Raw genomic sequence first — 15,097 nt, forward strand, 5'->3', positions numbered from 1 at the left:
AGCTGTCTATTTCTGTCTTAGGAACAGCCAAAATCTATGAGCTGGGACACCATCCACAAAGTATTGTGTATATTGGATATGTTTAATAAATATAAGGCCAGGACTTACTGTCTTAAAAACCTAGTTAGGATCTCCCTGAATTTCACTGATGTGTCTTAGATGTCTTGATTTTTATCTACAATACATTTGATTTAGGTGAAAATTAGTTTTACTATGATGTAATAATAATGTAAAATTTTATATTCATTTAGTTTGTTGTATATAAGATATTTTATACCCTATAACTTTAAAAGACTACAGAAAAATCCCCTAAAATTGATTTTTTACCATTTTTGCCCTATAAGTACATAATTGGCATTTACAAAAAGAAAAACCACATAATCTTTCAAATAATATATACATATCTTTCAAAGTATATATTTGGTAGCAATACCTCAATTAAAGGCAGATTTTTTTTTCTTTCTTTTTCTTTTCTTTTCTTTTTTTTCCTGGAGATGGGGGTCTCAATCTGTCACCTGGCTGGAGCGCAAAACTTATACCTCAGCACCCTAGTAGCTGGGACTACAGGTGCGTGCCACCATACCTGGCCAATTGTTTGTTTGAGACATTGTCCTACTCTTTTTCCCAGGCTGGAATCGGTGGTGGGATCTTGGCTCACTGCAGCCTCCACCTCCTGGGCTCAAGCAATCCTCCTACCTTTAACCTCCTGAGTATCTAGGATCACAGGCACACACCACCAGGTCCAGCTAATATTTGTACTTTTTTGTAGACACATGTTGGCCAGGCTGCTCTCAAACTCCTAGGCTCAAGCAGTCCAGTGGCCTCTACCTTCCAAAGTGCTGGGATTACAGGCGTGAACCACCGCACCTGGCCTATCTGTATCTTTATGTATCACACTCAGAGTACATATTTATACGTATCTCCACAGAAAGACTAATGTATTTGAATATGAATGTCGTCCTAGAACCAATTGGAGTTATGTAATATCTGACATATGTATTGCATTATTGTTATAAAATAAGAAGGCTTCTGTATTATGAAAGATATCTAGCTTACAGGTTTCATACAAAGAATTACAGATTTATATTTTCTCTCATAACAGAAGAAATAAAGTACAGAAAGATATGAGTTTAGTTTAAATATTATAAATGCTATGTACTATTCACCCATCTTCCATTTCAACCAAAAATTGTTTCCACTTCTCTTATAAAATCTACCATTTTGCTGCTTAATTTTCATTAACCCATATGAATTAAATATAAAATGAAAAACCTCAGTGAAATCTATACAAAATTGTCAAAACTGAATGGCAGAATCCCTACTGCTGAATAGCTGATCTTTTGTAATTTAGTAACCTGTAAATTATGAACAGAAAAGCTGTAATGCTGACTTAAATTGTATATGCAATCTCATATAATCATGTTATTATCCCCACTTTCTAATTACAGAACCTCTAAAATAGTGTTGAAAAGTAAATGGTTCCCTGATGTCTGTTAAAGCAATGTTTACATTTTCACTTAGAAATTTTGGGAATTTCAAGTTGTTATACACAATCTCCCTGCCAAAGATCATGTATTTACCGATTTTTAAATATTAACTATTCATTGTTGGTGTAGTATAGATTGAATCTAGGTCAAAGTAAAAAGAGGTATAGTTAAATAGTATAGATTCCACATATATGTTTAGTAAAACATGGTTTCATTTTAGAGCTAAAAAGAGACAACGTACCAAAATAATGGGACAATTCCTGTGCCTACGGATAGTTTATAATTTAACTTCTCAACTATTTTTTTTTAAAAGAAGAAAAGAAAGAAAATAAATCCAGTTCAGAAGAAAAGTCATCATAATTGAGTGGTTGTAAAAGAGAGTTGTCTATACAACTCTCAGGAAATCACAAATTAAAAGTGAGACAGAGAATACAAAGTGAGTTTCCACATAACACTGCATAATACTTAATTGTATGCATGGGGATGGTTCAATCGTTGTGGGGGGGATCAATAAATCGTTGTTTGATGAGAACAAAAATAAATAAAACACCTGACCAAACCCAAGTAGATACAGCTGACTAATTTTCTACCTTTATGCTCACATTGTGTAACTTTATAGCTCAAAAGTAAGGATGTATAAGAAGACCTAAGAAGCAAGAAAAAGAAAAATGACTGAAAAATGAGAAATAAATTTGAAATAAAAGGTGCATTATGCAAATAGCTCTTCCAAATGACATATAAACATTTCATTTCAATTAGTTATGTCCAAGTAGAGGTCATATCCTGTAAATATTTTTTCATAATCTTTTTCTGTTTTAACAATTAGAAAAGATAAATTTTTGGAAATGGCTACATGATTTACATATATTTTATCATTTTACTTTACCAAACATCTCATTTTTAAACTATATTTCAACTTTCCTATTCAAATTGTAAAATAATTTTAAATTAAGGACATTGAAAAAATGACTCCATATGTAAATTTCAATGAAATTATAGCACTAATTCTACAAAGCAATTTCAAATTTCAGAAAGCATGGGGTATTTTTATTTTACAGGATAGTCAATTATTCTCACAAAATGTTTCTTAAGAATTATGTATGTGCCACATAGAGGTGTGTATGTGTATGTGTGTATATAAATATAAATAAAATCAACCATTATGTAACTAAAATACAAAAGTTTAAAATTAAAAAAATAAAATTTGGAGCATTTTAATGGTTATTTAAAATATATATGATATAAGCTTATTTTATATTTTTTAATTCTATTATGAAATTTGGGATCAAAATTCTTTCCCAAACTAATTCTGGGAAATTGGTTAATACTAAGAAACTATAAATACTCCTGCTATTCATTAGTTGAAGGAAAACAGTAGTTTTAATATGTTATTAAAATGTATCTATTTCACATGAAGTAAATGCCTTCAGTGTTGACAACCCATTAAGGTAATGGTGCTTCCCAGAATCCTAATCAGTGATTAATGTTTCCTTGCATCAACACAAGAAACAATAATTCTTTCATTTTGAATTTGTTTACATATGCCTTTGAAAGCTATCTTTTTAGGAATTACAAATTGCACTCTAATAGGTAAAAGAAGCCATTTCAAGTGACTGGTAATACCTATTCCTTAGTCAATTTTAACTTGCTAATGGTTGATTTTAAATTTTAATTACCTATCTTACTTTTTTTGTTTTTTATAAATGCCCACCAAAAAATAGCTAATAAGACTTCTTATTAACCTAGAGTATCCTGCATTTTTTCATGTGAGAGTTCAAAATTGCTATCTGTATATTTACATGATGAGTAGAGTTAAATAAAATACAAAATTAATTTTCATCTTGATAAAATAATGTAATGAATTAAGTATTTTAAAATTTTCAAAGTTCAATGACATTAACTTTTCTATGTAGCTGATGTTGAACTTGTCTTTATGACTATGGCTACCTTTAGGTAAGAGACTCAACTACTATTTAAAACAAGCCTTTTTTTTTTTTTTGGACCGAGTTTCGTTCTTGTTGCCCAAGCTGGAGTGCAATTGCAGTGTTGCAATCTCAGTTCACTGCAACCTCCGCCTCCTGGGTTGAAGTCATTCTCTGGCCTCAGCCTCCCACAAAAACAAGTCTTAATCAAAAACTCTAAAACATGCCATTTTTTGATTAACAAGCTTGTTATTCTTTTTGCGGCATGATATAATGCTCAGTGCCTCGATTTTTGACAAAATACAAAGAAAAATAAAAAACATATCTCTGATATCTCTGTTGTGCTATCTGTACCACTGAAGAAAAAAATAACCAGGTGGTGGGTTACATTTTTCTTTTAAATTTGTTGCTGTGAGAGCAAAGTTTGCATGCTAAGAGTGAAACTTAGTCTTCAGTGTACTTGCCCATTCTTATTCTCTATTACCTCTCTGTAGACTTCACACTAACTCAGTCTCCCTCTCTGTTTCAATAATTGTATGACAACAAAGTAACTGGAATGGAGGATGTATGAATAAAGTATGCATACACGGGGCAAAAGTCAAGGCATATAAGTTGAATAGCAATAATGAAGAACTATAAAACAGTATGTATCTTTCCCTTGGAATGTATCATTCTGCGATGTTATGCCTTGTTTTTACGAAAAGAGTTCACAATATGCTTCCGAATATTTCTATTCTCAGAAATGTTAGTGATCCAAATGAAAAAGTTAAATGGTGCTAATTTCATATTAATGTTTTTGTTCATTTTGGCATAATATACTTCACCTTGACAGGCAGGGACCGGCGCATCCCATGCATGATACCCATAGGAAGACTTTCTGCACACAGCACTGCTTTTTCCAACAAGTCGGAATCCTCGATCACAGGCCCAACGGACCACACTGTTAAGCTGCCCACCTGTCTGACTGATAATATATCCATGAGGTGGGGATTCTGGTGTACTACAGTAGAAAGCTTTTCAAAAGAAAAAAAATGCTGTTTAATTAATGACCCAGAAGTTATTACCCAAAGTGATAAATACCTATACAGCGACTAGTGCTTAAAAGTAGGTCAGTGGTCATCTATATAAATTTTAATTCATATGAACTTCATATTGTGCTCTATCCTCTTTTGAAAATAATCTACTGACATAACTTTTGGGGGACATAATTAACTCTGAGCTTTCTTCCAATTTATATTGTCACCTAAAATGTCTTCTGAATTGAAATGTATTTTCAAAACACCCTGGAGGTTCAAAAGCCCAACAAATACCTAATTGAATTTTGGAAACTGCATTTCCTGTCATTTGGGGGACCTAAATGCCACAGCCTTGGTAGCAATATTTTAGAGCATGTCGTTTACATGTCACTTCGAAGTTATATCCAGACACTTCTATCATGTTAGGTCATACATTTCATTTTGGTTGATGTCTAAAATAATCCCCCACATTCCATAATCCTCTTTCCCAGTCTGTTAAAGGGTTTCCAATCTGTCAAGAGCGTTTACATATTATGATAGAAATTGCCAATAAAATAAAAAAGTTTTTCATCTCCTGATGTTTGAAATGCCAACAGATAATGTCAAATAGCTTTTTCATATATATGTACTTTTGAGAATATTCAGCATGGCAGGTTCCATTTACCTTTTGAAACTTTAATGAATTCATCTGAGAAAAATGGGGCTTTGGGGGTAAATAGTAAGAAACAAATTGGACTTAGGATATATATGTCATAACCTGTCATTTCTAAAGGCAAAAATACATATTCAATATGTCAAGCTGTTCTTGAGGGCTAAAAGTGGTATTTGCATTATATTTATATCCAACTTTGTCAGAAATAATAAGAACAAGGATTGGTCTATAACACGGTCAATCTAATGCTTATAATTGTTTAATTTGAATAGTTTTCTTTTATATTATGTATCATGAATTTAATGTGCTGACTTTTAAATGCCCTATTTGGACAAAACTTTAATAAAAAGACATTTACATTGTTCATATTACAGAAACATAAGCTCAATAATGAAAATTCTTCAAGATGACTGGTTATATCCTATATTTCTTTTCTTTTCTTTTTTTTTTTTTTTTGAGAAGTTTTGCTCTTGTTGCCAAGCTGGAGTCCAATGGCGCGATCTCAGCTCACTGCAACCCCCACCTCCTGGATTCAAGTGATTCTCCTGCCTCAACCTCCCAAGTAAGTGAGATTACAGGTGCCCACCACCACGCCCAGCTAATTTTTTGTATTTTTAGTAGAGAGGGGGTTTCACTATGTTGGCCAGGCTGGTCTCGAACTCCTGACCTAGACAATCCACCTGCCTCAGTCTCCCAAAGTGCTGGGATTACAGGCATGAGCCACTGTGCCTGGCCACATTTCAACTTTTTAAAACACTTCTACTTTGATTGCATAATAAATTATTTTCAATGTAATAGAAACCTATTGTAGGATACAATTATGTACATAGTAGTAATATGCTGTCAGTGACACGTTATTCTAATGTGTAAAATATAAATTATTAATAAATTAAAATCAAACTATCATTTCAGAGTTTTAAAATCAAGGGAATTGAACAGAATTATTCTATTCATACATTTTATATGTAGTTCTAAATTTGTATAAATGAGTAAAATTCAAAAGTATACATTTTAGAACTGAAATTCAGAATTTATCTCTCTCTGCCCAGAATCATAGTGTCAGAGTTGTTTATAAAACATTCATAAAAGCAATTTTCAGTTGTACTGATTACCAATGACACATGATTTGGGAGGCATTGTGTGAACACGGTATAGAAAGAGACAGCTGACTGATTCTGAGGGATTCTGCTATTGAGCACATATCCATGGCCTCTGACATGATTTAGAATGGTCTCTGACATGATTTAGAAGGGCAGTTAAGAAAAGGAACATAACCTTCACATAATGGAGGACTATTTATGTACATTTACTCAACAAGAAAATCCTTATTGGTTCAGTACGAGTAGACCTTATAAACAGGAAGACATAGAAAAATCTATGTCACCTTGGTATTAAAAAGAATTTCCAGCCTACATCTTTCTAAATATCGTGCAAGGAAAAGCAGTATGACAAAACATTTCTGTTTTTTAAAAACTGAAGGCTTGTAAATGATGTGTTTGTTACCCTCTCTTTCAATATTTAAGATATTTTAGCAAGTATCACAAATAGATGGATAAAAATTAAAACAAAGATTTTGACCACTGTATGTTTATCCTTTGTTTAAACCTGTAATTTAAAGGAGTTATTAAATAGTTCAGATAACACACAGCTGAGCAACACTATTAATATTTTTTGTCAGTTCCAGGAAAACAAATCTTTTTTTAAGTATTAAAATTGCAGTTTAATTTATAACTGACTTATATAAGTATCCTAAATGCTTTTAATATTTTACAAAATCATATGAGGGATGTAGAATTATTATCATTACAATAGGAAATAGAGAGGTTATGTAAATTGTCCAATAACCATCAATGGAGGAGCTGTGATTTGAATTCATGACTGAGTAATGTCTCTGCTCCTTAATCATAATCATACTGAAGATGCTAGTGAGATCTGTCCTGAAGTTAAAAGTTTTACATACCTATATATCTTATCCGAAATCCTTTTTTGTTATTGCCATGATCTGCTGACCACTGAAGAAATACTTCATGACCGTTGCTTGTTATATTAAAAGCAGATGAATAATCCCCACTGAGGGAAATAAGCACTGGACTTTGAATATTTGGTCCTTTGGGAAGATAATAAAACAATTTAGATACAACTAATTATATTCTCATTTATCTTTAGTATTTTGTATCTTTAGAATAGTATTAAATATAGTTAAATTGCTTCACTGTCAATCTACCTTGTTAACAATAACTGAAAGCACAAAATGTTTGTTTTAAGCATTTAAATTCTATAGCTAAACAATGTATAATTCGTAAAATAATAATGAAGCTAACTATAATTTTTATATGGTATTGGAGTAAATTTAATGTTGATGCTTCTAAAAATATTTGTAAGATAAACTCACATAAGCAGCTGTTTATACTCAAAGTTTACATGTATAATTAGAACATTTGGACTTAATTGATGAATATCCAAAAAATATAACCCTTGGTTACCATCATACACCTGAAGAACATCAAATTCCTTTTCTGTCTGGAAGAATTCTACAAACATGGTGATATTATAACCCTTTTCCACTGAAATGCTCCACGCACACATTTGAAGATTTGGGTAACTGTCAGGATATCCAGGGCTCAATATGACTCCAGTAGAATCAAGCCGTAATTCATTGGCAGGACAGAGCACTGTCAAAGAAAAATGCCATTAAATAGTGCTAGTTTTTTAGAGCCTCAGTGAAAACTGTATTTTAGATACTGAGTATTCTGCTTTCATGTTCAATAGCTATAAGGATGATACATTGAATTATTTGTTAGAAGAGACAAGCTGTATTAAACTTATGATTCAAAAGCTGGAGGAATGACCTAAAAATTTATAGTATTGATTTTTTTTTTTTTATTACATGGAAGATGTACCACTTTCTGGACATAAATAAATACATAAATAAAATATAAGCCACTTAATTCCTCATCTTTCTTCACATTTTTCCCAACCTTTCCTAATCTTCTTATGTTCTCCCACCTCTGCCTGTCTTATTTATGTCTTTGCCTTACCTCTTTCTTTCCTTACTTTTTAACTGACTCTCTTCTCTCTTAAACCTTCTACTCACTCAGGTGTGTGGGGTCAGAGAGAAAACTGCCCTCTCTCAAAGTATTCATTTCAGGTAAAGTCATTTCTGGTATCAGGGATACGTTTACCATGACGATTTAACACAATTCTGGGTCACCAGTTGCCTTTTAGCTCTTTACACCATCTCCAGGCCATAAATATAGCCCAAAGCACAAACTCATTTTATATAATAATAATCCCGCTGCTTTAACATCATATACATATATATACACATATATATAAACACTTATAAAAACACAGAAAATGTGTTATATAATGACAAAACAACATAATTATGATCTAACAGCCTGCAACATACAGCAAATTTTAGTTGTTGGCCTCAATTGCATTATGTATCAGACCAAAATTATGAACATCTACTTAAATTTGGATTTAGAATGAAGAGTATGACTAAGTTGATCAAGCCCTTTTTACTCAAATTATGTCATTTTAACCTCTTACAATTTTTTTTTGAAGTTCTGTGGTGTGAAAAGAGTATTGGAATTATTTAGTATGGTCCATTGTGCAAAAGTAAACCAATATGCACCAAACAGGATTTACTTCAATATAAGGAAGAACTTTCTATTTGTCAGAATAGCATAATGGCCACGGTAAAATGTCTTATGAACATAATTGCTAACAAGTTTTAAACTTAGACTGGACTATTTGCTGAGTGTTCTTACTAAAAACATTTAGACAACTGAACGAATGGGTGAACTAGATAATTTTTGATGATTTGGTTAATAGAAATACATCCCATGCCATTTCCTAATTCAACCACTATACTTTAACTTTCATTTTGGAGTTAAACATCATTGTTTCTCAAAATAATTAGAGCAGCATTTTAAGAAGAATTCCTGCTTTTCCATGTTTATTTGAATGAGTTAGGACCGAAAACTACTAATGTAGTTTCTGGAAAATAATAAATAGATGAAGAACTTATATATTCATAGTGTTCAAGGTACCAAGACAATTAAATATTTTGAGTTATAAAGTCTCCAACAAATATAGGGGTAGAAAAGAGTAAGTAACATAGTGGATTATGGAAGCTTATGATTGCTCTGTTAACATGTTAATAACTTGAAAAGAAAAGAGTACTTGAAAACTGGCCAGAACTAACACATGACTTTTTGAAAACTGACTATATAATAGGGTTTAAAACATAGTATAGATAAAGCTAAGAGCTATTTTCTACTTTTTTTGGATATTACTTCTGTTCCTTCTGCTTCAACCCAGGATTTTCCTTCATGGATATAATTTTGAGAATAAAAATATTGAATAACTGGCATCAGGTTATTCATTCTCCACCTAAAAAGAGAACTCTGACATTGCTTTTCAAAAAATTTAAAAATACATAAAAAAGAAAAATATAAACCTGAAGACTGGAAACAATATGGAATATATGAGTCAAAGACAAAAAAATAGTAAATATGTGGCTATGACAGATTGAAATGAGTGGTATGATCCAATATACTTTACTACAAATACACAAATTAACATATTCTCCTCACATTGTCTAACATATAGCAAGAAGCTTGACAGTCACCTAGAATAACAGTAAATATTTGTTGATTGTAACTATATGTTAGACACTGTTAAATACCATTGGTACATTCTCTCTCTTATCACAACTTTAAAAATGTGTAGACTTTTTATCCCCATTGTAAATATGAGAAAACTGATGGCCAGAAAGTTTAAAGTGCTCAAAGTCTCCCAGATTCACTTGGAGCCAATGTTTTTAAACCAGAAAATGTAAGCATCCATTAGATTTCATTTACAACAAACTCTACAGAAAATCGTATTTGGAATTATTTTCCATGTTTTAAGTGAGACACATAGAGTTACAGAGCATCTAAAGAAGAAGAGAGAACAAAAATGATATTGCTACGTTTTTAGGAAAAGACAAAATTTTTTTTTAATGGACTAAAAACGATGTAGACTAATTCTAGCCGATTCCAAACAAATGACTGTCTTAGCAAGCTTGTGTAATAAACTCAATGAAACAAAAATGTAAAGTCAGCTTTTTGGCTTAAATACCTGGTGAACTAATTAATAGAGAAACTCTACATAAACTCATTCTAAAGGATGATTTATTAACTTTATTAGCTAGTATCTGAAGTGTTATCAGGGACAAAAATTTACTCTGTTTTCTACATTCTCCCCAGCAGACAGAATAAGTTCAATTACTAATCTACGGGAAATTCTGATTTGGGGAATAAGACATTGAAAGTCTGAGAGACAAAAAATTGTAAAATATCTAGCTTATCTGAATGTTATATTTACTTTAATTTTTATAAAATTTATTGAATTGGGATTCAGATATAAGAACAAGAAGCTTGCCCTCCAAGAGCTCACAATGTAGTTTTTATTGGGGTCAAGACAGAAATGCAGTTATATAATTGGCTCATTGACATATCCCATGGCTGCTCAACTTTTTTTCCCATGTATAAGCCTTCAAATGTTGAGCCTCTGTCTTCTCTATTTGTGTATCTAAATATCTGAATATGAAAACTACATAATTCTAAAGGTCTAGAGAGTAGCCTTACATGAAGGAAAAAGCTGAATGAATGACATCTAAATGTCTGGAATATATAAGTGATAGACTTCAGAATTCTCAACCAACTTCAAGATGTTCTAATAGCATTAAGACCATGGGAAATTCTCACGCTGGCTCCAATTTATACCCTCAAACCTGCTTTCCTGCTTATCTTTTTCCTACCATCAAAGCCTCCGGTAATCTTTTTATCTTCTTTCAATTATCATATGTTTAGAATAAAAATCAGAAGTTACTTTAGACTTGTGATAGCAGCTAAGATACTGCACAGGAAACAGATTTCCAGTATTCTCAGGAATTAATCCCAAAGAAGGAATTAATCCAAAAAAAAGCTAGAAGAAATAATAAAATACAACTCAATTGTATTCAACTTAATCAACATTTATGATAATTGTGTGTTAGGCACTGTTCTGGGCCTAGGGGCTACACAAATGAACAATAAATGTTTTTTGAACATCACAGCTTAGCACATCATTCAAGGTCTATCTTTGCCTTACTCTTTAACGTAGTGAATCCTTGAAGTCCATGCCCTGTTGTTTTTCACTTCTCTATCTTTGCATATGTATCTGCCACTTAGACCACCCTCTCCCTAGCTCTGTTCTACCAGAATAAGTCTCACTGTCATTTGGAATTGTGTCTCATGACTCAGGGAACAATGCTTCCATCAAGCTTTCCCTGCCCCACAAGTGGCTAAAAATTATATGAATCTACAGCTTCCTGGTCTCTTTCCCTAAACACTGTACTGCTATCCCCTGTATGACTGCCATAGCACCTTTCCATGACACATCCACAGCAAGGGCCACTTAAAATGTATTTTTTTTTTTGTTACCCTGCTTGTTTATTTGTTTTTTTCCTCAGATCCTCATTATGTAACAGGTACTTAATAAAGTTTAATGAGTCTAGTGGTTAGATCGGAAGCTCTTTCTAAGTAAAAGCAATCAACATTGAAACCTTTATTTTAAGTGATTTCTCTTTCTCTCCACCTCCACTCCCACCCGAAAGAGCAAAATAATTGGGGTAACTTGAACGGACTTCATGCTAAACCAGAAAAATTTACCCTTGAAAGAATCAAAGATGTTTAGAGTTAAATCTGATAAACAGTGGACTATTTCTAAATGAAATAGCACACATGAGTTATAAAACTTATAACATTGTTTCCAGTTAAATATTTCTTATTCATATAAACAGATTTTTCTCAGTCTTACCCATATTAAGTTAAACATAAAGCAAATATTTTAGAAACAGGTAACCGTAAGAACTATTGAATACCTTGACAAACTGGAGGTGCTCCATCCATCTGCAGTCGTTCTCCTAATCTGCACGTCAGAATTGCATTACCAACTAAAGTAAATCCTGGAAGACACTGATATCTAATAATATCACCTATTTAAAAAAAGAGGGGAGGTTTCATATAAGCAACAAGGTGATGATAAAAATAAATATTTCAATTGTCAGAGAATATTTTCTCCTTTAGTTATTTTCAATCAGTACAAAAATGTTATTAGGTATAAGTAGGAGTTATATTCAAAATACTGAAAAACCAGTATATAATAGTCATTGACCAATGAGGACCGAAGGCAAAAGTGAACTGCCATTCCCTCTGTACTGGTGCATGCTGACTGGATATAAGCAATAGTCATAATGAAATAATTTAGTTGATATAGGTGAGATAGGCAATAAAAATACAGCAAGTAGTTAGAAGGCTTTCTCTTTATTGCTTTTGTGTTTGAATTAAAGTTACATCGGTCACTGATAGTTTCTTTGTGTATTTCAGCCAAAATCAATATTATAATAATAATGAATAATGAAAGTTTACTACGGCAACATTAAGATGTCTTCGTATATAATTTTTTTTTCAAACTGTGTGGCATTAATTATTTGGGTTGAACTTCCAACTCAGTTTTAAAACAACTTTATGATTAAACTGAGTAGAATCGACTAAGCATTTTCCAAGATACGGAAATGAAATATGACTTCTAATATGCCCTACAAACCATTCATTCTACCAAGTCAGGCACAGGTCTGAATTCAAAGAACAAAGGTTAGAACTACAGTGTCAAAGGGCAGCAAGATAACAGTTTGGAAAGAACCATCAGAGTAAAGTTAACGGGTTCAAATTTTAACACGTTTTCTAATTGTACATTCCAGAAAAACAAATTACTTTTTCTTCTCTAATATTCCCTTTCCTCTTTTCACTCCTCTCTCTTCTTAAAAATTCTAAATAATCTCTATCAACACAGGGAATGAGGATCTCAAGTCAGGCTATTACTATTCTTTATTTTGGCTTATTTTTAAGCAAATAGTTCTGCCAGCAGTATGTTTTCTTTGAAGATAATTTAACAGGCTTTACCTATTTCAAATTCATCATCTTCCGTCAACATTTCAGCATTGGGTACAGGTGGTGGAGGTTGGCACACCCTTAGTTGATAGGCTATAAAAATAAACAATGTGTTTATTCCTTTTCTGAGCAGCTACATGTATTCACATATGCAAAAAAAAAAAAAAAAAAAAAAAAAAAAAAAACAAGAAAATTATCAAAGGTTGTTTAAAAAGAATAAAAATAAATTACATAATTTATCAAGCTTCAATTACATCTTTATTTTTAAAAATATACTACAACATTACAAAATATTTTCCCAAGGTAACAATGCTTGCTTTTTATTCCTTATTTCTTACCCTTATTCTAGTCCTTCCTGTTATGTGGTTCAAAACATCTTGTTTTTTTCCTCCTTTGCATGATCACAATCTGGAATCATGTATTCATGTTTGCTTACTTGCTCAATACCTATCTTTCCCAATACACATCACTGAATCCCCTGAACTTACCCTTAGCAAAGTGCATGGCATACAGCAATAATTGCAAACAAATACTCAGTGTTTACTTTATTCCAGGCAATATTATAAATACTTAACTCAATCCTCGCAAAAAAAAAAAAAATTCTTATTTAATTTATGTTACCATTTCTTAATTGCCCCCATTCTTTAAAAAAGAAAACTGTCAAAGAGAGTTAAAAGTTTTCCCAAATCACGTAGCTATAACGTGACAGAGCTGAGGTTTGAACCTAGGTAGCCTGGCTCCAGAGCTTTGTCTCACCATGCTACTTTAATATAATTATAAGATGTCTGTTTGTCAAATGTCGTGTTTCTAATTATTATATCATTTGAACGGGTCATCCCATTGGATTACACTGGCATTTGGCATAATAGAAAGGCCACTACAACAAAGTCTCTATGAATCCAGGCTTCATGCCTACTATCCCCGCATGATATCTAAAATCTACGACAAAATCCTTTGCTTGATTGAAGTCTTTTTTTATCTTAAAGTCTTCCAAAAATGTACTATACTCATATTCATTCAGGAAACATGTTTTATACTATTATAACATCTGAGGCAAATTGTTTTATATGCCTATTTTTACTACTTAAACTTAGAAGTTCTTTATGTACTCAATGTGCCGATAAAGAGAATGAGACTCAAAAGACACAGTAGCTTATACAAGACCACACAATTAGTATAGGACATAGCCAAAAATTGAAGTGTATATCCTCTAATTTCAAAGTGCATTCAACACTACTCCTATTGCAAAAAAAAAAAAAAAAAAAAAAAAAAAAAAAAAAAAAAAAAAAGTATTATGGGAGCATTGAAGAGTATCAGCTAGACCAGGTCAGGAAGATTCCTACAGTAGGAAAAGAATAAGATGTACTTGAAAGAAGGAGTAAAATTTTTCCAGGTCTAAAGAGTAATCCTGGGGAGAAGAGCATTTCAGGTGGAGGATAAAACTTGAACAAAAACTTGGGCAAAGCATAAAATCATTAATTCATCATCATCTAATAAAAAGCTATTTATAAGAGATTAATTGGCTAATAAACGTTCAGGTTACTAAGGACAAATAAAAGAAAAACTTTTCAAAATGTAGATCTAGAGAGATGAAACAAAAAATAAACATGTTTTAATTTTCTTCTGCAAATTGTTATCTGTCCCTTCAAACATCTTCCTTCCAGTAGTTTAGCCTGTTTATAAAAGCACTTGCTGTGCATGGATGTTAATTTGCAAGTAAAACACCACTGTACAGAAAAGTTACTGCTAGAGAAGAAAGACTCGCTGGGAAAGAACCCCATAGCATAAAGTATAACCCAGATTTTTGATAAAATGTTTGGTGGATAGTAATTAGGAATTTTGAAAATTGTTTTCCTGAACTTATTACTTAAAGGGGGTACAGTGATAAAGGTAAAAGGTAATTGTAAGAAATGCCAAAAATGTAAGAGAAAAGGGAGAAGACAGGGGGAGCCCTACACATAGAAATGTTTCTAAGACTATGCTTTAGAGAAGATTTTGACTCGTCTTATCATAGAATAGAGATCAACTCAGAAAT

The 15,097-nt window shown here is 32.1% G+C and overlaps 1 protein-coding gene across 3 annotated transcripts in view; it reads right to left on the bottom strand.

The window, feature by feature from the left end:
- The window catches only part of CSMD3 (CUB and Sushi multiple domains 3), a 1,308,251-nt gene that overhangs the window by 80,373 nt on the left and 1,212,781 nt on the right, over positions 1-15,097 (bottom strand). For all 3 annotated transcript variants that reach the window (XM_030937706.1, XM_030937708.1, XM_030937707.1), the window contains 5 exons: positions 13,075-13,155; positions 11,994-12,107; positions 7,561-7,749; positions 7,038-7,184; positions 4,234-4,422 (listed from right to left, as the gene is read on the bottom strand). In XM_030937706.1, coding sequence (XP_030793566.1) covers positions 4,234-4,422; positions 7,038-7,184; positions 7,561-7,749; positions 11,994-12,107; positions 13,075-13,155 — 720 coding nt within the window. The remainder of the gene's footprint in view (positions 1-4,233; positions 4,423-7,037; positions 7,185-7,560; positions 7,750-11,993; positions 12,108-13,074; positions 13,156-15,097) is intronic.

This window comes from Rhinopithecus roxellana, chromosome 9 (genome assembly GCF_007565055.1).
Source record: "Rhinopithecus roxellana isolate Shanxi Qingling chromosome 9, ASM756505v1, whole genome shotgun sequence".
Lineage (NCBI taxonomy): Eukaryota > Metazoa > Chordata > Mammalia > Primates > Cercopithecidae > Rhinopithecus > Rhinopithecus roxellana.